Source organism: Myotis davidii, unplaced genomic scaffold, assembly GCF_000327345.1.
Source record: "Myotis davidii unplaced genomic scaffold, ASM32734v1 scaffold148, whole genome shotgun sequence".
Lineage (NCBI taxonomy): Eukaryota > Metazoa > Chordata > Mammalia > Chiroptera > Vespertilionidae > Myotis > Myotis davidii.
Window position 1 is genome coordinate 444,775 of NW_006299479.1, and position 22,554 is coordinate 467,328.

The 22,554-nt window shown below is 51.9% G+C and overlaps 2 protein-coding genes across 5 annotated transcripts in view; one reads left to right on the plus strand and one right to left on the minus strand.

The window, feature by feature from the left end:
- NFRKB (nuclear factor related to kappaB binding protein) overlaps positions 1-18,392 on the plus strand; it is a 32,186-nt gene extending 13,794 nt beyond the window's left edge. Inside the window, 21 exon segments of the mRNA XM_015571329.1 lie at positions 303-484; positions 962-1,046; positions 1,658-1,838; positions 2,086-2,194; positions 2,621-2,741; positions 2,915-2,980; positions 5,118-5,197; positions 5,304-5,350; positions 6,171-6,231; positions 6,573-6,747; positions 7,564-7,670; positions 7,909-8,032; positions 8,240-8,319; positions 8,458-8,675; positions 8,773-8,866; positions 8,868-8,990; positions 9,676-9,888; positions 12,032-12,799; positions 16,350-16,456; positions 17,190-17,325; positions 17,414-18,392. Coding sequence (XP_015426815.1) covers positions 303-484; positions 962-1,046; positions 1,658-1,838; positions 2,086-2,194; positions 2,621-2,741; positions 2,915-2,980; positions 5,118-5,197; positions 5,304-5,350; positions 6,171-6,231; positions 6,573-6,747; positions 7,564-7,670; positions 7,909-8,032; positions 8,240-8,319; positions 8,458-8,675; positions 8,773-8,866; positions 8,868-8,990; positions 9,676-9,888; positions 12,032-12,799; positions 16,350-16,456; positions 17,190-17,325; positions 17,414-17,539 — 3,203 coding nt within the window. The 3' untranslated portion in view covers positions 17,540-18,392.
- A 111-nt stretch (positions 18,393-18,503) lies between these two features.
- The window catches only part of TMEM45B (transmembrane protein 45B), a 36,714-nt gene continuing 32,663 nt past the window's right edge, over positions 18,504-22,554 (minus strand). For 3 of the 4 annotated variants that reach the window (XM_006775033.2, XM_015571345.1, XM_015571344.1), the window contains exon 6: positions 18,504-22,058. In XM_006775033.2, the coding sequence (XP_006775096.1) occupies positions 21,947-22,058 (112 nt within the window). In that variant the 3' untranslated portion in view covers positions 18,504-21,946. The remainder of the gene's footprint in view (positions 22,059-22,554) is intronic. The other variant, XR_001515777.1, reaches the window with a different exon arrangement.

Here is a 22,554-nt window from a genome sequence, read left to right on the forward strand (position 1 = left end):
GCTTCTCAAGCCTGCAGCCTAGGCGTGTGCCCTTGACCGGAATCGGACATGGGTTCCTTCAGTCCAGCGCTCTCTCCACTGAGCCAGACCAGCTAGGGCCGTGCTTTGACTTTATATAAGGCACTCGGACAGTAGTGTCTGATTTAATCTTTGCTCGAGACTGGTGTTGAATCATAGCCATTTTACCAGTGCTTACAGGGTCGGGAGCTTGCTCTTGGCCCCACAGCTACTCAGCGGCTGAGCCAAGGTCAGATCCTGCGCTCTGCCCGCTCTTTCCTGTTTCTAAGCTCCACTTAATCCAGGTGATGCCAGGGCAGCCACGCCAGAGAGCACAGTAGGAAGTGGAGGCAGTTCGCCTAAGGCAGGTGGCGAGATGGGGAGACTCCCACAGTGGAAGTCAGAACCGACCGTCTTCCCCACCTGCTCTGTGGTCTTGGGCAAGTCCCTTAACTTCTCTGAGTCCCATTTTCAGACTGTAAAACAGGTGGGGAACGTCTGGCCCTGGGGCCATATAAGGCCCACAAAATCATTTGGTCTGGCCCTGCCAAGGCATTAGGGGTGAGTTATTAAATGTTTGACCAAATATAGCAGCCTAATTTTTAAACTGCTAATTTTGTATGGCGCACGAATGAGGTTCTAAATAGCCAAAAGGCCCTTGGCAGAAAAAATGTTCCCCACCCCTGCTGTAAAATATGGTCTTTAACAAGACTATTTGAGGAGCACGCAAGGTGAGGAATGTGAGAGAGCTTTATAAACTGCAAATGCCGTACAATAGAAAGATTGGCCCTGGGTTCTATGCCTCGTTATGAAGAGCAGTTTTTATGTTTGTAGTTTTAATTCAGCATGCTTTTCTTAGGTTGCAGGTAATGTCTATTTATCTGTTAGGTAAATTGCCAAAACCCCAAGCAGTTTTGGCTCCCTATTTGGGCCTCCGTAACAAATCTCTGGGTCTCGCATCTAGGATCACCCGGACCTTTTGACAGGGGACCTGACTCTCAATGACATCATGACTCGTGTCAACGCTGGCAGGAAAGGCTCTCTAGCAGGTAAGTGATGCCCTCAGGGGGCAGCCATTGTCTGATCGCGCTGCTAAATTCCGTGAGCCCGTGTACATGTTGAAAAATAGAGAAATCACAGCTTTCTTCTTGCTGATAACCATCCATTGCATTTGTTCAGCTTTTTTGGTTATTTCCTCTAGTGCAGCGGTTCTCAACCTGTGGGTCGCGACCCCTTTGGGAGTCGAACGACCCATTCACAGGGGTCACGTAAGACCATCAGAAAACACATATATAATTACATATTGTTTTTGTGATTAATCACTGTGCTTTAATTATGTTCAATTTGTAACAGTGAAATTGGGGGTCACCACGACATGGGGAACTGTATTAAAGGGTCACAGCATTAGGAAGGTTGAGAACCACTGCTCTAGTGGATTTATAGGTGGAAAGCGAATACAGAATCAGAACAACGGATCATCGATGCCTGAATAACTGTTAAAGTTAATTTGTAAATCACTCTCGGGGTTTGGTAAATGTCTCGTTTTTGAGACTTTTCTTTCTTTTGCTGGTGGGTCTGAGAAAATAAACGCAGATGAGACCCCCGCCCTCCCGGATGTAGAAAATGCAGTTGTATGATTTGTGTTGCCTTTCCTTCGCAGCCCTCTATGACTTGGCTGTCCTTAAAAAAAAGGTGAAGGAAAAAGAGGAGCGGAAGAAGAAGAAAATAAAAGTGATCAAGTCCGAAGCAGAGGACTTGGCCGAGCCCTTAAGCGGGCCTGAAGGGATCCCGCCGCTCTCACAGGCTCCGTCTCCGCTGGCAGTGCCTGCCATCAAGGAGGAGTAAGTGAGCAGCAGCGCTGGCCGCGCGGGTGGAGGACGAGGCTGAGGGGTGACCCGGTACCGGTGCTGGGGGTGGCCTGGTTGGTGGTGAACCATAAGCCCAGGGTCCCGGGGTTCTACTCGAGCAAGTGCATGGTGTGGCCTTTGATGGAACTCTTTTGTGATTGACAGGAGGCTTGGAGGGCTTAAACCACCTGGGGATGTGTTCTTGGTCCTCTGCGTTCTTATATTTTTCCTCCTCCATCAGGCCTCTGGAAGACCTCAAGCCTTGCCTGGGAATCAATGAAATATCTTCCAGCTTCTTCTCTCTCCTCCTCGAGATCTTGCTGCTGGAGGGGCAGTCTAGCCTTCCTGTGGTAAGAGTTGTGGGAAAGTCAGATGTGAATCAGTTTTCAAATCGTAGGAAATCCTAATGTTCTGTAGCAGGGGTGGGGAACCTTTTTTTTTTTTTTTTTTTGCCAAGTGCCATTTGGATATTTATAACATACAAAATTATCAACTTAAAAGTAGCCTGCTCTATTTGGTCTAGCATTTAATTAACTCACCCCTAATGCCTTGGCAGGGCCAGATCTACTGATTTCTCAGGCCTTAGACAGCCCGTGGTCTGGACGTTCCCCACCCCGGTCTGCAGCTTGAGAGGAGCTCTGGGTCGCTCCCAGAGCCCTGTGGCTGCCTTGCTGTGTCGTGGGCAGACTGGACAGATCCACCCAGCTTGCTGTGGCCGTCGTGGGGTGGCTGGTGTCTCGCAGGACCCTGACTGTTCTGCCTTTGCTTTCCTGCAGCTGGAGGAGCGGGTTTTGGATTGGCAGTCCTCTCCGGCCAGCTCCCTCAATAGCTGGTTCTCTGCAGCCCCCAACTGGGCGTTGCCGGCCTTGGAGGCCTGATTCTGTGAAACAGGCAGACGTTCTCTCAGCTCAGGGACGGTCATTGTTCTGAGTTTCGCACTCTGACCTGTGTGGCTTGTGTGCCGGCCTTGGAGGCCTGATTCCGTGAAACATTCGGACTCGGGGACAGTCATTATTCTGAGTTTCGCACTCTGACCTGTGTGGCTTGTTCATGGAGTCCATTTCTTGCAGCCGTGCCTTCCAGTTTCTCTCCATTTGTTGAATTCAAGGAGAAAACCCAGCAGTGGAAATTGCTTGGTAAGTGATTCACGTGACCTACCCGTGACACTAGGTCTTCATTCTCTCATTTCCTCCCCTCAGCTTCCTTTGCCTTCCAGTCAGTAAAGGGCAGTGTTAAATCTTATGCTGTTCAGTAGAAGACTCCTTCGGGATCCCTTTCGTACTCGGGGTCCGAATTTCACCCCCTCCAGTGGGTTTGGGCTCACGGGGCTGGGGTGGAATAGCCCTTCTATTACGATGCACTCCGGTGCTGGCTAAATTTAAATGCGTTTATATTAATTGTACTTACGGTTTTAGGTCAATGTGTAATAATGTAGTTATACATTTTTTCCTAAAACTGGGACTTGCTATGGAGGATAAGGTGCAGCAAGATGCCAGGCAGCTCCGAATAAGCTGCCTTTAAGGCACGGGGCCCTTGCTTTTGTTTTAAGTTTATACAGTTCCACTTACTGTGTAAGCTGTGTAGCATGCATCTGAAGTAACTCGGTGACTGTTACCTGGTGATGGTGATGAGGAAAATCAGTGTTGATTTCATGCTGAAATCCATGAACCGTTCTCTTTACTCTCTTGCACAGTCTATGAGGATATATATGGAGAGATGCAGTCGATCCATCCATTGCATTTGTTCAGCTTCTAGGCATCAGGCACTGTGTCAGGTGCTAGGGGGTATAACGGTTTGCAACAGTGATGGCGAACCTATGACACGCGTGTCAGAGGTGACACGCGAACTCATTTTTTTGGTTGATTTTTCTTTGTTAAATGGCATTTAAGTATATAAAATAAATATCAAAAATATAAGTCTTTGTTTTACTATGGCTGCAAATATCAAAACATTTCTACATGTGACACGGCACCAGAGTTAAGTTAGGGTTTTTCAAAATGCTGACACACCGAGCTCAAAAGGTTCGCCATCACTGGTTTGCAAGTTACAGACAGTGCGCTCCCCTCATGAGGGTTAAGGTTTGTTTGGGGAACAAGTAGTCCTTCAAGTGACATAACAGGCTTATCCATTCTGTAAGGAAGAGTCCCGAAAGGACAGAAGTTACAGTGAGGCGTTGGTGTGGTCGGGACCCGGGAGGACCTTCCTGGGGAAGCGATGTATGAGCAGAGATATCAGTGGTGATTGGGAGGAGGCCGGCCGATGGCAGGTGGAGGAGGCAGCGGCTTCGTGGTGCCAGGGAAGGTTCGGTTCAAAACGATCACACAGCCTGTGCAGAGATGAAAAGCCTGTGCAGAGATGAAGATACTTGGATCTAAAATTTCAGAGGGTTTTAGGTGGAGAAGCCACAGGGCTTGGTATGACTTGGACTTGGGGATGAAAGAAGAGCGCAGGCAAGCACCCCTTTCCTAGGTTTGTGTTTCGTGCCTGAAGGTGGTGTTTATGGAGGTGGGCAGCTGTGGAAGACGCCCGGACATGGGTGAGGGTGAAGGTCATGAGTTTAGTTTGGGATTTGCTGAGTTTGAGCTGCCTTTGCGACATCTGAGTGGAGATACTGAACAGACAATGGCATATATGGGTTTAGAACCCAGACTGGAGTCGAGGTAGAGCACTATTGACATACACACACACACACACACACACACACACATATACATACACATACACATATATGTATGGCATTTAAAGTCAGAGGCATAGGGGGAAGGTGCTAAAATGAGGAGAAAAGAGGGCCGAGGACTAAGCCTTGAGAGGAGGCGGAGGGAGCACGTGGAGAGGAAGCGACTATAAGAGAGAGCTGACTCTTGGAAGCCAAGCAGTGAGAGAGTTAAGAATTGGGGAGTGGTCATTAGCCTTGACTGTTACTAGAAGGTTCAGTAAGATAAAGGCTGTGGACTTGTGGACATGGAGGAGGTGAAGAATTTCCTGTAAGAGCGATTCTTACCAGAATGACCTGAGTTCAGGACCGGGGAGAGGGAAGGCGACCCACGCTGTCAGGCGGTGCTTCAAGTTGGCTGCGGTGGGCCGGTGTGGCACACGTTGTAGGGCCAGATAGTAAATATTGTGAGCCCGTGGGCCAGATGCTTTCTGTGGCGAAGGCCGATGCTGCAGGTCCTGTCGGGTTCTCTCAGAGATACAGCACGCGAGGAGACAGTGAGATCCCCAGGAAAGCCCTGGTTGGTTCCATTATTTTTTGCCTTTTGATTCTCCTAACAGGCCAGTCCCAAGACAACGAGAAGGAGTTAGCTGCCCTCTTCCAGCTGTGGCTCGAAACCAAAGACCAGGCCCTCTGCAAGGTATGCTTTGTACAGAAATGTCAGCCTTCCTGACGGGGCGTCCAGAGCCCTGCGTCAGCCAGAATCCTGTAGCCCACGTACCTGTTCATGTTTTCCTTTTCCGCAGCAAGAAAACGAGGACAGCTCAGATGCTACCACTCCTGTCCCCCGGGTGTGAGTATAACTCTACCTACTGCATGGCTTTTCTGACATATCTTAACTGTTAGAGTTGTCGTGGGCTTGAGAGATCCTGGGGGCCCGCGGATTGTCACCTGCCTCAGCACACCTGAGGACACACTCCCGTCACCCAGAGCGGCTCCCCGAGGAGAGGGTTCTGGGTTGGGGAGGGGACGCACAGCGGGGTTTCTGAGGGGGATGTGATCTGCCTTGTAGGTGGGCATGCTTTTTCCCCTGACTTCCCCTCCTTCCGTTCCCGTTTGAGCGTGATTCATCCAGTCCATCTTCCTCGCTTCACCTAGAAAGAAATTGAGGCACGAGGCTAAGTGACTGGCCGGAGATTAGGGACAGGACTAGCATTTAGGCCTCTTGGCCTCTAGCCCTGAGCCCTTCATGTCACAGCATCTCACGTGACCATTCTCCGTCTGGTGTGGTCCTCTTTTCTTACCCCCAGCTTTGTGAGACACTGTTGACATATAATACGGTGTGTTGATTTGATACATGTATAGATTGTGAAGTGAGTACCACAGTAAGGTTAACACATCCGTCACCTCACAGAATTACCAATGTATGTATGTGTTTGTGTGGTAAGGTCTCGCTTAGCCACTTTCAAGTGTATAAATCAGTGTTATGAACTGTAGTCACCGATTATGCGCTAGATCCCCAGACCTTCCTCTTCTCGTAGCTGGAAGTTGGTGCCCTTTACCAGCATTTCCCTGTTTCCCCATCTGCCAGCCGCTGGTAACCACCATTCTACTCCCTGCTTCTTCCTGTGAGCTCGGCTTTTTTTAGATTGCCCAAATTCTTTATGTTCCAGAAGAACTGACTATGTGGTGCGGCCCAGCACCGGGGAGGAGAAACGGGTGTTCCAGGAGCAGGTAAGACAGCCCGAGCCCAGGGGGATCTCTGTGCCCGTGAGGCCGTGTGGCAGGAAAGCCACACCTTTCACCTGGGATCCCTGCGGTGGGATTGTTTGTTAGGGGCAGCCATGGTGTTTAATGACCTTTACCTCCAGATGGCAGAGTATGGTTACACTCACCTTCCTGTCCCTTTGCCAGGGAGGAGGGCTTTGGGGGCCGTCCCTTTCCCACTGGCGTCGGCTCAGTGGTCCTAGTGGAATAGCTTGTTTCTCCTCGTTTTAATCTCTCCTCATTGGGTGGGAGCGCTGGAGGGAACCCCACAGATTCTGACTTAGGAGCGTGGCCTTTCCTCTCGATAGGAGCGTTACCGGTACAGCCAGCCCCACAAGGCGTTCACCTTCCGGATGCACGGCTTCGAGTCCGTGGTGGGGCCCGTGAAGGGCGTGTTTGACAAGGAGACCTCCCTCAACAAGGCTCGGGAGCACTCCCTGCTGCGCTCCGACCGGCCCGCCTACGTCACCATCCTCTCTCTCGGTAGGTGGGACCGCTGCTGCTCCAGGCGGCTCTGCCCCTCACGCCCGCCCCCACCACACAGGACAGCTGTGGGGTCGGCGCAGCTTCAGGAAGCTTTGGTGTTTGGGAAGGGGCGTCCTACCCCCATGGGTTTTATCAGGAATCCGTGTTTCTTTCCTGAAGTCTGTGCTTCAGTTTATTCAGGAATTAATTGTTCCCAGGCCAGCTAAATAGTGAGCTCAAGTATAGGAATTTGCTGCCTCCACACTATGGTTCCTTTCAAGATGAGGTTTTTAACCTTTTTGTGTGTGTCATGAATCTTTGGCTCTGGTGAAACCTATGGCCCCCTCAGAATTATGCTTTAAATGCAGAAAACAAAATGCATAGAGTTACAGGAGAAACTAATCATATTGAAGTAGTTGTCAAAATATTAAAACAAATTTCTCGTGCAGAAATATATGTTTATTTTGATATTAAATGATCAGATCTAGCAGCAGGTCTTACACCTTCTGTAATTTCCAAGTAGTGGTGCATGAAAGTGGTATTTGGTGTCGTCGCAGCGACTGTAAGGTGGTATGAACACATCTGAGTCCGTTACAGCATCGCAGCACTGCCAGTGTATGGCGTGTTACCTCTGGGTAGTCCTGGGTGCCATGTTCAGTCTTGGCTGAGTGTGAAGAGTGTACACGTAGGGAACTGCCGCTAGAGGGCAGTGTCCACCCAACGCTGAGTGAGGAAGACACCCCAGGGCATGTCACCCCCCAGAGCAAGAAGGGAAGGGTGTCCCCGTAGTAGCTCTGCTTGATTCTTGGCCTTTCCATTTTCCGACGCCATCAGTTCGAGATGCCGCAGCTCGGCTGCCTAACGGCGAGGGCACGCGGGCAGAGATCTGTGAGCTGCTCAAGGACTCCCAGTTTCTTGCACCAGATGTCACCAGCACTCAGGTAGGCTGGAGAAGAGATTGTTTTTGTTTTGTTCCCGAAAGGAATTACGGAAAATAATGAGAATATAAAATATAGTAACATAAATTAAAAAACAAAAACGGAATGAAGAAGAGGAGAGAAGGGTGTCACGTGAGCAGTGTTAACCTAAGACCCTTGCTGTTAGTGAAGCACAGATTCGACCCAGCTGCTCCACCTCCCATGGGTCTTAGGGCCTCATCCCCTTTGTCCTGTCTGCTAGGTGAACACAGTGGTGAGCGGGGCCCTGGACCGGCTGCACTATGAGAAGGACCCATGTGTGAAGTACGACATCGGCCGCAAGCTGTGGATCTACCTGCACCGCGACAGGAGCGAGGAAGAGTTCGGTGCGTGAGGCTCGGGCAGTGTGTCCAGCTGGACTAGGGATGCTCTGACTTCCTGCCCCAGTTCCATGACGCTTCTCCCTGGCGTTTGGGCAGGACAGGAGCGTAGAGCAGGACTTGGCCCTCCAGCGAGGCCCTGGCTCTTGTGGAAGCACCTCCTTCCTGTGCTGAGGTCAGACAGTGGCTGATGCTTGTCACTCTCGTTCACAGAGCGGATTCACCAGGCGCAGGCAGCGGCCGCGAAAGCCAGAAAAGCCCTTCAGCAGAAGCCCAAGCCCTCCTCCAAGGTGGTAAGTGGCCAGCGGAGAGCCCGCCTTGGTGGCTGCAGGGAGGGCGGCGAGGCTCAGAGCCCCAGGAACCAGGGCCGAGCCTGCCTTCGTGCCCCCGAGTTAAATCTGCGCGTGGATCCCCCTCTCTCTCCTGCTTAGAAGTCCAGCAGCAAGGAGAGTTCCCTGAAGGCCCTCAGCGGCCCTTCGGAGCAGAGCCAGATGAGCCTCAGTGACTCCAGCATGCCGCCCACCCCCGTCACCCCTGTGACGCCCACCACGCCAGCCTTGCCCGCCACGCCCATCTCCCCGCCGCCCGTGCCAGCAGTCAGCAAGAGCGGCCCGACCACCGCCCCAGAACCCGCGAAATCCAGCTCCGGGTGAGCCCCCCGTCTCTCCTCCCGCGCTCTCCCTCCCCGTCCTCTCGCGGGCACGTCCTGAGCTCGTCGTGTCCTGTGTCCCCGCTTTCCCTCCTAGTGTTCTTCTGGTCTCCTCTCCAAAAATGCCACAGCTGGGAACCATGCTCTCCCCAGCCGCCAGCCAGACGCCGCCGACTTCCCAGGCCGCTGCCCGCGTCGGGCCTTCCTGCTGTTACCCAGCCGTCAGCGGGGCCAGCACAGACACTGCCACCGATTCCAGCAGGGCCCCAGATCCGCGTGCCAGCCACCGCGACGCAGACCAAAGTCATGCCGCAGGTAAGCAGGGACCGCGGGCCCAGAGGTGGGCAGTGGGTGCCGTGGGCAGGCTGGGTACACTGGTGCTGTGTTTTCCAGCTCGTTTACTGTCCACAGCCCAGGTAAGCAGGGACCGCGGACCCAGAGGTGGGCAGTGGGTGCTGTGGGCAGGCTGGGTACACTGCTGCTACTGCTGTGTTTTCCAGCTCGTTTACTGTCCACAGCTGGGGAGTGTTCTTACGAGCTGTACTTTAACGTAAGTTGTAGTTGACATGTTGAGCATCAGAACTTCTGAGAAGTTGGTTGGTTTACCCAGGATGGTAACGTTAGGCCCCTCGTAGAGCTGGAGCTAAATCCAGACCTGCGATCCGAAATCTCGGGCTCCTTCCCCTGTGCCTCTAGTCTCAGCCATGCCACTAGCTACTTGTGTGATTCTAGAGAAAAGTCTTACCTTTGCCTCAGTCTCCTCTACTGTAAAATGGGTATGATATTTGTCCTTGGTGTAGGAGTGAGGTGTTAAATGTGGAGGCATTCTGAAAATTAAAGATGCTACACCCAAGCACGGACTGCACAGCTTCCGCTTTAGGGAGTGGTGAGGGTTGAGCACTGTTCCATTAGGAGCACTTCCCGAGGCACCCTTCTTGCGGGGCGTCCTGGTCTGCATCTCAGTCTCTAATTAAGCTCTTGGCCTCATGCTCTGAACCAGACAGTCATGGCCACCGTCCCAGTCAAAGCTCAGACTGCAACGGCCACTGTGCAGCGGCCGGGAGCCGGGCAGACGGGCCTCACAGTGACAAGTCTCCCTGCCACCACCAGCCCTGTGAGCAAGCCAGCCACCAGCTCCCCCGGGAGCTCTGCCCCGAGCGCATCCACAGCCGCCGTCATCCAGAATGTGAGCGGGCAGAACATCATCAAGCAGGTAGGTGGGTCCGTCCTCCGGCCCGAGCAGAGGACAGTGCAGAGCTCAGCGACTCGTGACCGTGACCCGTAGTTCACAGGTATTTTAGGTTCTAGTTCCCACCGAGGGCAGTGTCAGCCCTGCAGGGGCCTGAGAGAGCCCTCTGCTCCTTCCATCTAATTCAGCGTTTAGTAGCTGAGCTTCTGAGTTTGGAGGAGATTGATTGAGTTAAAATCCTGGGGTCTGACTTTACATGCTTTATTGGCGTTTCAGTTTCACTCGTAGAAGCGTACATTTGTGCTTTCGTGGTTGGGAATATGCAAGGCTAACCATTGAACTTCAAAGAATTGGGCAAATGCAACTAGTGCCTGCACGGTGCCAAGCATTTTATACACATTAAATAATTTAATACTCAGAACACCGTGGGGCAGGCACTTATCCCCATTTTACAGCTGAAATGGAACCACAGAATGATAAAGGAGCATTTTTCTTCATTAAATATTTATTAGTACCTTTTGTGTGCCAGGCACTGTCTGCAGTGTTGGGGATTTCGTGGTATGTTGCAGAGACTAAGTCCCTCCATCGTGGAGCCCACTCTCCCATGGAGCTGGGAGACAGGCCGGCGCCCCAGGGGCAGGTGTGGGAGGGGAGAACAGCAGTATCAGGGGAGGGAGAGCGCATGTGCTGTCAGCTGGGGCGATCAGGGGGCCTGGAGGAGCTGGTGTTTGAGAGGAGTGAGGCGGGAAGTGCCCTGTATGACAGGCAGCTGGAGGCGAGCCATTCCAGGAACGGGCAGAGCAAGAGAAAACGTCTTGAGTCAAGAATATGTTTGAGGACCAGCAGGAAACCCGTGTGGCTGAGGCCCCGTGAGCAAGTGCGGGAGCGTTGGAAATCGGTTTCTCGAGAGGTTCAATCGTGTCGCACTTAGATTTTAATTCGAAGGTCATGGGGAACCACTGAGATTATGACTCAGGAGGGCCTGATTGGCTTTACACTAAGGAAGGCCTGGCTGCTGTGTGCAGTGGACTTTAGGGGCAAGAGCGGAAGCCGGGAGGCCAGGTCGGGGCCGTGGCAGTGGTCCCGGGGAGAGGTCACACTGGCCTCCTGCGAATGGTCATCGTAGGGTGAGAAGGGCTGGGTTCTGAATGTAGGGTTCAAGGTAGAGTCAGTGTGATTTTCTGGTTTGATTGTGGGGTCTGGGAGAAGGGAGTCCATGGGTGTTGGCTAGAGTGACGGAGCAGATAGTGACGGCATTCTCTGAGATGGAAACACAGGTGCCAGACTAAGGCAAGAGAGAGAGGGGTGCTCCAGAGTTAGTACGTGCACCAGGTGTGCCAGATGCGTGATGGGAGGCCTGGGAACTGACCACTGCCTGGGGTAGGTCATGAGTGAACTTGACTGGGTCCAGTGGCTTAGTGCCTTGTTGGGAATGTGTTCAGGAGAACGTAAGGCGAGGAAATGGAGATGTGATTGTAGAATCTTTTAGAGTAATTTTGTGTTTGAAGAGAGCAGAGGAAGGGGCTGCAGTGGAGATTGCAGTGGAGTGAGCTGGGGAGGGAGATGGGGGTGAAGCGAGGTCTGTGGTCTCGGGTGAGAAATCCGTTCCGGGATGGGGGTGGTCCAGCAGAGGGGAAAATGGCTCGTGACAGAGAAAGTCCCAGGCCAGAAGGGCTGCGATTACTACACATGGCATTGGCCACGCTGCTGCTCTCCAAGTGGAGACATTTTGGGGACGGTTGCGGAAATGTGAATGTATATTATTAGGTCATAATAGGTGTCTTTTTAAATTTAAAGGCCCTTTTCTAGGTTGGAGATATGTACAGAAGTATTGATCAGCAAAGTGCTATCTATTATTTTACTTAAAAATATTCCCACTCCTCTTCCTCCCCCCTTCCCCTCCCTCCTCCCCCCTCCCCCTCAAAACAACAACAACAAAAACATAGGGGAGGGTAGATAAAACAAGACTGACAAAGGGGTAACTATTGAAGTTGGGTGATAGGTACATGGGTTTGTTCCATTATCCTCTTCTTTTGTGAATATTTATCATTTCTAAAAATGAAAAGTTAGAGAAATACATGAAACACAAACGGAGGTTTGCCTAACTGTGTGGTGGAACCACTGCCACGCTGGGGATCCCTCGGTCAGTGCTGTTTCTCCCCACCAGGTGGCGATCACGGGGCAGCTTGGTGTGAAGCCCCAGACAGGCAACAGCATCCCACTGACCGCCACTAACTTCCGCATCCAGGGCAAGGATGTGTTGCGCCTGCCACCCTCCTCCATCACCACAGATGCCAAAGGCCAGACGGTTCTGCGGATCACACCGGACATGATGGCCACGTTGGCCAAGTCCCAGGTGACCACAGTCAAACTGACCCAGGACCTCTTCGGGACAGGAGGCGGCACAGCAGGCAAAGGCATCTCCGCTACCCTACACGTCACTTCCAACCCCGTCCACGCCACGGACAGCCCTGCCAAGGCCAGTTCCGCCAGTGCCCCCGCGTCCACTCCAACTGGCACCACCGTGGTCAAAGTGACGCCCGACCTCAAGCCGGCGGAAGGCTCGGGGTCAGCTTTTCGCCTGATGCCCGCCCTCGGTGTGAGTGTGGCCGAGCAGAAGGGGAAAAGCACCGTGGCGTCGTCAGAAGCGAAGCCGGCTGCCACCATCCGCATCGTGCAGGGCCTGGGTGTGATGCCTCCCAAGGCCGGCCAGACCATCACCGTGGCAGCCCACGCCAAGCCGGGGTCCTCGGTGGCCAGCGGGTCCGGGACTGTTCACACGTCAGCGGTGTCCCTGCCCAGCATGAACGCTGCCGTGTCCAAGACGGTGGCCGTGGCCTCGGGGGCCGCCAGCACCCCCATCAGCATCGCCACGGGAGCCCCCACGGTGCGACAGGTGCCCGTCAGCACCACGGTGGTTTCCACGTCCCAGGCTGTGAGTACCATTGGGGCGGGGCACAGCTAGCCCTTCCGCCAGGGACTCCTCTTAGGAACGGGAATGTCTGTGTCACCACGTGACCCAAACAAATATATGAAAGTAGACACCCATACATTCTTGGAAATTATTAAAACAGTTCAGGGAGTCAAGTACAAAGTTTCTTTCACCCCCTCTAGCTCTCCCATCGTGCGGGCTAACATCTGTGGGTGTTTGGCATTTGTCCTTCTAGGCCTTTCCCAGAGTGTTTTCATACATACAGACACAGTTAGGAAGTCCTTTGAAAGACCTCAGTCTATAGGCTGCCCTGTGGTTTGCCTTATTTATTTAAAGAGATGTCGTGGGGGTTATTCTAGATCTTCCACGGATAATGACCGCACCCTTTTTTATGACACCTGGTAGTCCCTAGAAGGGATGTGTTTTAATCACGCTTCTACTAAAGAGAGCATTTTCATTATTAAAACCAGCGCGACAGCGAATGCTTGGGGGTGCATATGTGATCACGTAGAAGGATTTCTGGAGCCGAGGGGCTAGCCCGGCCACGGCGGTACACGCACGGGAAGTTTTGATACTCCAGTTGTGCTACCCAAAAGGCCATCGCAGCTCTCTGTCCAGCCAGCAAGTCTCCTGGCTTCCCCAGGGCCGGGTGGCACTTGTTTGAACCGTATGTGGCTCTCTTACTCCTGAGAGAGTCCTGTTTCTGTTTTGTTTCCCTGGTCTGTAGTGAGATTGAGCATCCAGGCCTGTGCGGATGGCTGTGCTCTCCAGCAGTAGATAAATCTTTGCCAGTTTTCTTTGGAGTTTTCTGTTTTTTCATAGTTTGAGTGACGCTTTCTAGCTTCTGGGTTTTAGTTCTGTGTGTGGAAAGTATTTTTTCCCCTCGGTCATTTAAAAAAAATGTTTTTATTGATTTTTTTAGAGCCTTTCTATCTTCTGGGTTTTAGTTCTGTGTGGAAAGTATTTTTTCCCCCTCGGTCATTTAAAAAAAATTTTTTATTGATTTTTTTAGAGAAAGAAGAAGGGAGAGGGATAGAGAGAGAAACATCAGTGAGAGAAAATCATTGATCAGCTGCCTCCTGCACGCCCCCTCTTGGGGATCGAGCCCACAACTGGGCATGTGTCCTGCCCGGGAATCGAACCAGTGACCTGGCTCATGGGTCGATACTCAGCCTCTAAGCCACACTAGCTGGGGTCCCTCTGTCACTTTTTAACCTTGCCTTTGGAGCCTTTTGCTTTACAGGTATTTTATCTGATAAGATCTGTCTATCAACATACCTTTTATGGTTCCTGGGTTTTATGTCTTTTGCCTTTCTTACCTCAGGGTTATAAAGATATTAGCTTGTATTTTCATAAAATATTTTCAGAGTTTTAAGAAAGGTATAGCTGATCATTCATTTGAAATATAATTTTGTGAATAGCCTGTGGTAGAGATCTCATTTTATGTTTTTCACATTATTCCAACATCACTGATTTATTGCTTCCCATTAACTTGAAGTGCTACATTTATCCTAAACCAAATTCTCGTGTCAGCATAGGTGTGTTTCTGGATGCTTCTGTGTCCATTCAGCTTCTAGATCAGGAGCACTATAGTATATGTTATGTGGGCAGAGTAAAACATAGTTTCCCTTTTCTAAACAAGCTGTGTAGTAAAACCTCAATAATTGGGGTAAAAGCCAGAGTAGAGTGATGGAAGTAGGAGGAAGGAGGACATATACTTTAGTACAACCACCAGCCAATACACCCTGATACGTAGAGTGGCTTCAAAGGAAATATCTAGGTTCTCATATCTCAGAAGTTAGAAGGAGGAAAGGAATCGCTGACTTGACCCACTTTTGTTTCCCTTGAATCCTTCTCGTATCAAGGGAAAGCTACCAGGTGGCATCTACCCTGTTATCATTGATCGGGGTGAAAACCAGGGTTGGGCAGGAGGAGGTTTGCAGTTGTTTGTATGGAAGAGGATACAGTAATTAATACATAATGTACCAGAATGGACTGTTGGGCGTGCTCACAACCGTAAACCTGCCTCTGCCCCTCGCTGTGGACCAGAGAGCACCCAGTGGGGCAGGAAGTGTTGCCTCTCCCCTGTCTAGTCAGCTGTCAGGAGGCTCGCTCAGGAAGGGACATTTCCGGTTGGTGCACTGGTGGCCTGACATGTCTTTAAGCAACTACGACTTGAAGAAACTAAAACCACAAGTCAGTCCACCGGAGGCGCCATTCTGCTGCCTATTGACACCTTTCAGCGCTTTCCAGTGGGCTACCCTGAGTGCCCGACTTTAGGACCAGCTGGCCCACAGGACATCCAATGCCTTTTCTTAGCAGCCTAGCAGACCACCCCTCTTGAATCATTTCTTAAAAATATGTTTTTATTGATATCAGAGAGGAAGGGAGAAGAAGAGAGAGAAACATCAGTGATAAGAGAGAATCATTGATCGGCTGCCTCCTGCACGCCCCCATTGGGCAAGCCCGCAACCCGGGCCTGTGCCCTGACTGGGAATTGAACCGTGACCTCCTGCTTCATAGGTCAGCGCTCAACCACTGAGCCACGCCAGCCAGGCTTGAATCATTTTTAAAAATCAGATTTACTGAATGTAAATTTTATGGCCCACCAAGGGCTAAGAAGCCAGGCAGCCTAAAAACAGGGGATGCAGTGACCGAACCTTAGCCATCCGAACGCCCAGACAGGCCTTCTCAGCCTTTTAGTTCCCCTTGGGCTTTATCAGCTTTGGGCTGGGCTTTTCACGAGGCTGAGTTTGTTACTGGTGTCCTTCGCTGACCTCTTTATCTCTGGCGGAAGCGGAAGGCACCTGGAGAATGTGGCCGTCCCCCCAGGGCACGCCCTGCCGTGTTCCAGCGAAGCAGCAGCTGTGCACCTGCTGTGTGAACTCCAAGTGCCCCTGTCCCCGCTCCCACTGCCTCCGACAGCTGCTGAGCGCCACGCTCGGGGCTCCGCAGATGAGGAAGGCCTACCCTCTAGGACGGTGATGGCGAACCTATGACACGCGTGTCAGAGGTGACACGCGGACTCATTTTTTTAGTTGATTTTTCTTTGTTAAATGGCATTTAAATATATAAAATACACATCAAAAATATAAATCTTTGTTTTACTATGGTTGCAAAGATCAAAAAATGTCTATACGTGACACGGCACCAGAGTCAAGTTAGGGTTTTTCAAAATGCTGACACGCCGAGCTCAAAAAGGTCCGCCATCACTGCCCTAGGAGCTCGGCTCTCTCTGTGCGGAAGTGAACACACATCCTCCTTTGGGGGTGAGGAACACACACAATCCTGACGGCATTGTGTGTGGTGACTGCTGCTGTAGGCAGCATGGAAGAGATGCTAGCGATCAGGTGGCCCCTCAGTGTAGCGCAGGAGCCCTGAACTACTGGATGTGACTGGTTTCATGAGGCCTCCCTGGGCCGCACCTCAGGAACGCTGGAGCCCGCAGAGCCCAGGCGACGAGAGCCTCTGGCGCTGGCTCCTGGGCTCAGCCCTGGAGGAGACGCTGGTCTTCTCATCCGTGTCCCATACACTGGCTCCTCCTTCTCTCTAGGGGAAGCTGCCGACGCGGATCACAGTCCCGCTCTCTGTGATCAGCCAGCCTATGAAGGGCAAGAGTGTGGTCACAGCCCCCATCATCAAAGGCAACCTGGGAGCCAAGTAAGTGCCATCGGGAGGGAGGACAGGGCTTCCGGGTGCTGGTTTCCTGGGGCTCACCCTGGGTACCTCTCCTTTGTTGTGCTCAGCGAGGCGTATTGAGCAGCTAGTATTGTTTTAGGTGTGGGGGATCTAGCAGTGATTGAGAGAGACAGAAGTCCATGCTGGCTTCAAGAGGGGAGCGAAATACTATGTGGGCGGTAAGGTGCACTATGAAGAAAAAGCAAGGAAGGGGACAGGAGTGCGTCATGGGTCGCCACTGACACGGCTCAGGCAGCAGTTTCGACTGCGGCTGCTGGGAAGGCCTCACGTTTTCTGAGCCTGGTGGTGTGGTCACTCAGGAGGAGGAGGGCCTGTTGGAACCTGGGCTGCCCGTGGCCCTGAGTGAAACGGGACAGGGAGAAAGCGTGTGATGGGATCGTTCTGATGGCCTCAAGGCAGCTGTGTGGGGCAGGGGATTCTTGACAAAAGCGCACGCCTCCCCGGGGCCTTGTTCGTTACTCCCGCTGATCAAGGTCTGGATCTCAGGGTCATTTTAGCCAAAGCACTGGGGGCCTTGGGCTCGCTCTTATCTCGTCGTGGGACGCATGGAAGGTGGAACAAACGTCTCATCCGCTAGTTTCCACTTCAGTCCAGAATGCTGGGATTTTCACAGGCCCCAGGCCCCCCTGGTTTCCTTTAGTGCGTGGCCTGATTCTGGCGGGAGCTAACGCCCTATCCTGCTTTCCGTCCACAGCCTCAGTGGGTTGGGCCGCAACATCATCCTCACCACCATGCCAGCGGGCACCAAGCTCATAGCTGGCAACAAGCCCGTGAGCTTCCTCACTGCCCAGCAGCTGCAGCAGCTCCAGCAGCAGGGCCAGGCCACACAGGTGAGGCCAGGGCGCACTGCGGGCCACACCGGCTTCTCTCCTTGCCTTTGTTTGCAAGCTGCTGACCGGACGTTCTCTTTGCGAACAGGTGCGCATCCAGACTGTCCCCGCGTCCCATCTCCAACAGGGAACAGCCTCGAATTCCTCCAAAGCGGTCTCCACTGTGGTTGTGACCACAGCTCCGTCTCCTAAGCAGGCACCCGAACAGCAGTGACTCTGAGAGAAGCTTCCATCAGAGCCCAGGCCTGCTCCGCCCTGCAGGCCGCAAGGAAGGGAGCAGGGAGGCCCCTCCTTCCTCTGAGGCCAGTGGCGGGCTGGCAGCCACAGGGCTGCCATCTGCTGCCACACCCCACGAGGAGGACACTGAGGAAGGCTCGCTCCAGGTCTGTTCCGTACCGACCCAGGGAGGCTTCTCTCAGAGCCGTGTGAGGTCAGTGTGTCACACAAGCCAGGCTCCCCGAGAGCGGGCTTACGGGGGGAGCGCGGACAGCGACTACGCCGCATTCTGTACGCGGCTCGTACCTTTCAGCTTGTGGTCTTCTCCGTGACGAGTGGTCTGGAGAGGAGCTTTGTCTCCGGAAATTCTTATGTAACTTATTTTTTTTAAAGAGCCTATTGTACGTCTTTGTCAAATAGAAACTTGGGCATTAGCCCCCTAAACGGATTCATTCTTTTGACCAGAATGTGAGAATGGCAGGATTCTAATAAGTTGGTGGCTGACTGGATAACTCCGTGGAGAGGCTCTGAGATGGGAAAGAAACACAAGAAGTGAGAGTGTGTGGGTTCCCTGAAATGGGACTAGTTGGGCACTACCTCTTAAAGAGGGGGGTGTCAGGATCCTGGCTGTGGCCTGTTCTTTTGCTGCTGGCTGTCCTCACCAAGCCTGCTCACACGCCCGGGCTGGTGGGCACGGCGGGTGGATGCCAGCAGGGACGCTGCTCTTGCAGCACAGACTGCATTTCAGTTCAGAGACTCTACATTCTGTTTTGCTCCAGAACAAGAGTCAGTGAGCCACCGCCCTTAGGTTGGCTTCCCGTTTTTGTAAATAAAGTTTTATTGGAACACAGCCCATGCCCATTTCGTTTGTGTATTATTTATGGCTGCTTTCAGTTCCAGCAGAAGCAGAACTGAGTAGATGACACATGGTCCTCAAGTCTAAAATACTTTCTATGTGGTTCTTTAAGTAAAACTTTGCTGACTTTTATTCCAAAGTAGAGATGGTGTCCCTACTGGACAGCACCAACCACAAAAAGCTCAGTGCGGGTAAGCAAGTTATTTAGTCCTGGCTGTTTCCTGCTTCTCGGGCCCACCCAGCTGCAGGCAGAGAGCTGGGCATGGCGCTTTAATTAAGGCACTGGGGGTAAGAACATATGCCGCGTCTGTGCTGGAGCAGGGCTTGGGTGGGAAAGCTTTTCTGCAGGGGCAGAGCTTCCCTAACTCTTGGAAGGATCCAGATGACTGAAAAGATATCTTAATCTGTTGAAGGCTAGCGATGACACTGTATGGCGTCTGCGTGCGGAAGTGGATTGGAAGGAGTGGCCTGCTTCGGATGGATCAGGCAAGTTGTGGAGGGGCCGACACCTTTCGATGGCTTGGTGTTGACACAGTGGTTGTACAGACACCTCATTGGATTCCTAAGGAAGTTCTGTGAACAGTTAAGCTGTTCTCACGGGGAGAAAATGCGCATTTCAGCTGGAGTTAGAACCAAGAAGTCAGTCCAGTCCTCGGATTCTAAGTCAGGTGCCCTTTCTGCTGCCTTCCTAAGAAGGGAGTGGCTGTGATGTGTCATGGTGAGACTTGGGGGCGATCCAGAGCTGAGGGTGGAAGTCTGGATGACAGGGCAGAGGTGAATCGGCCGAGGCAGGATTGAGCTTTTGAGAGGAGTGGAGGGCTGGACAGAAAGGGATGGGAAATGGCCGGAGGCAGGGACTGCAGTGAGGAGAAACAACTGTTTCACCCGAGGAAAGGCGGCTGCACCTGCTGTTTCCTAATACTTTGGTATTTGCATGTCGGCACTCCCTGGAGTCACATTTCACACGGAAAGTTCATGTGACAGGCTCTAAGTGAGCAACAGGTAGAAATGGAGGAATCCTGTCTTGGGTATTGACTGCTGGTTAAACTTCCTCTGAATTTGTTTAATAAATGATTTCATAAAAGTCCTTCTGGCCTTCAGCCCCAACCCCACCCCACACTGTTATTGACTGAAGTCACCTGACCGCTCGTCTCCTTAGTGGCTGCAGACTTTGACATCCGAGGGGAACAGTGTAGGACTGAGCCCTGGGAAGTGAGATGGGTCCTGGCCAGCCTGTCGGTGGAGTACACAGCGGAAACCCCCTCTTGGAATTGTTCAGGTGACGTCACCAGCATTTGCACCAAACATGGGTCCTGGATGCACACCTGGGGCCATGAGAGATGTGGTGGCTCCAGGGGTGTTTCAGGGGACAATTCCAGGAGGACCTGTGGCGGCCTTGAGTCTTTGAGCCTCTGGTGGACAGGAGTTGGCAGAGTTATTCCGACCATGTGTCTCAGACTGGATTTGGTGCGTAGCGTTGTGAGGGGTTTGCCCTGTAGCCCAGAATGTTGTTAGTGGTGATCACTTCTGTGATGGTGTCCCAGCCATGCAGGGAGGAGCATTAGAATAGACTTGGATGTTTTATAGTTGCTCCTCACTCTGGAGAAAATACCACCTTTTCCTAAAGCCTGCTGCCCCACCCCCTTTAATTCAAAATGGAGAGTGTTGCTTTGAAAGTAAAACCCAGAGTAGGTTCCTTCTTCCCAACTCCAATCGCCGAGGAAAGGACATGTTTTACATTCATTGCCAATAACAAGTCCTCTGGTACTGGTTGAAAGGATGTTGGGTTTTACTCCGCAGGCAAACCCACTGGCTGCTGAAAGGGTACCCATGGGCTCGCCTCTCAGTACTAACTCCCGAGTTTTCAGGGAGCTCATTCTTCTCCTGAAGCTGTGCCTCCAGCTCTAAGTGCTGGCTGAGCAAGGGAGGTGCTGAGGGCAGAGTTTCTCCCAGAGCCGTCCAGTGCTCCACGGGAACGACCCCGGTGCTAACCTCAATGCTCCACGAGAATGACCCCGGTGCTAACCTCAATGCTCCACGGGAACGACCCCGGTGCTAACCTCAATGCTCCACGAGAATGACCCCGGTGCTAACCTCAATGCTCCACGAGAATGACCCCGGTGCTGACCTCAAGGCTCCATGGGAATGACCCTGGGCTGACCTCAGTGCTTCAGGTGAATGACGACCTCAGTGCTCCACGGGAATGACCCCGGTGCTGACCTCAGTGCTCCACGGGAATGACCCCGGTGCTGATCTCAGTGCTTCAGGTGAATGACACCTCAATGCTCCACCGGAATGATCGCTGCATTTGTGTGACGTAGCAGAGGAGAAAGGCGAGAGACAGGCTAGCTGGAGTCCTACTGAAATCTGGTTCTACACCTAGTAACCTTAGACCACTCAACTCGGAAGAACGAATATATTTCCAGTATACCGGTAGGTGGTCGTGAGAAACAAGATATATTTCAGAGTCTGAATGGTACTATTTGGTCTCTACGGTAAGAGCTTTCAGATTCGTCCTAACCACCTTTATCCATTCATGTTCTTTTCTCTCTGCCTGGAATGTGCCTTTTCTATGGGCAGGCTCCTCCCTACTTACCCTCCCTCCTTTGTGTCATGGTGGTTTCACTTACCATCATGGCATCAGTCACCCCGTATGAACTGCCTGCATAGTTCTCCCATTAGACTGAATTCCTTGCTGGGCACATACTTAGTTAATCTGTACAACCATTCCAGTCCTGGTGCAAAGGAGATGTTTAATAAGCCCTTGTTGAAGGAAGCTTTTAAAAAAAAAAAGAACCAGAACCAAGACTAGAGTATCAAGATTGTATTACCAGTTCCAGCTTCAGACACTTGGCGGGATTCTTGCCCTTTGCTTTCAGCTGTAGTATTTAAAGTCAAGGCCTCCCCTACCTGACATTTTCTCTCCCTCCCTGTCCAGCTTTCCTGTCAGCATCCTCATGAGGAGTCAGACCATCTGAGTTCCAGCTCTCCTCTGGGCCCCTAACTAGCTTCCTGGTTTTAAAAACAAAATGTACCTTTGGCCCAACTTTGTCACTGACCGACAGTGGTACTGCAGTACTCTAGTGTCATGATTAGTGAGGAGATGTTAACAAGTGATGTGTAAACACCAAAACTTGTGGGTGACTACTTTGTAAAAATACACGCTAGACTTGAATCTCTAAAAGAAAGGCACTGTGATCACTTACTTCCTAATAAGAAAGTTCCTGCTTTCTTGGGAGGGAAGGAAGGGGTAAGTCATCTACAGCAGTGGGTCTGGCTGGATTCATATCCTGGATTCGTCGATGAGGCTACGTGCTGTTCCGACACTTCAGAGTCTCTGATTTCTCTCCTGAGACGTAAAGGCTTGCTTTGTTTTTCTTTATGAAGGATACGCACCAACAGTCTTCAGCCGTTAAGTGAGAAGGTGCAAATATAGAGCACCTTCAGGGCAGACCAAGGCAAGCGTTAACATGGAGATGAGCCACGACTGTGGCACTCAGCTAGTCTTCACGGGGACACGCCACCCCGTTTGTGACCGAGGGCCCCGTCTCATTCCTCATCGGAGCCATTCAGCAGGGCCTTCTGGTAAGTGGTGTCTGACTTCAGCTCCTGAATGCCAATGACTTCTCCTTCTCTGCGCCTCTTTAACCGGGTCAGAAGGCTGAAATGGAGACACAGTAACGAATTAAATCAGCCCCCAAACTCCCTATTCCTTCCCTGAAGAATGTGAGGGCGTCTAATGGTGCTTAAAGCATTTACTTCCTTAAATATTGTGATTATATATCTGACTTCTCGGTATTCGTTGGTAGATAAAGGGATCGTGATGAATAATATTTGATAGTGAATGTTGTAATTGAGACTAAACTCGGGTCTCCCGCCTCCCTTTTTATTATTGCACTGACCCGGCAGTAGAACTGGTAGAAACTAGGACCTTGAGTAGTGTTCTGTTTGGTCTGGGTGAAGTGGTATCTGCTTTGGTAGGGAAATCAGGAGCCAGGGACGGAGATGGGGGCAGCTGAGTCAACAGCTAATGCCATGTGCCCGCAGTCTCTCTGGCTGTGGTTAAAGGCTGGAGTGCTGCCATTTGTTCATTGGGCAACCCTGATCACATTAGTCTTCTGAAGCCTTGGTTTTCCCGTCTGTACAACGTTACATAT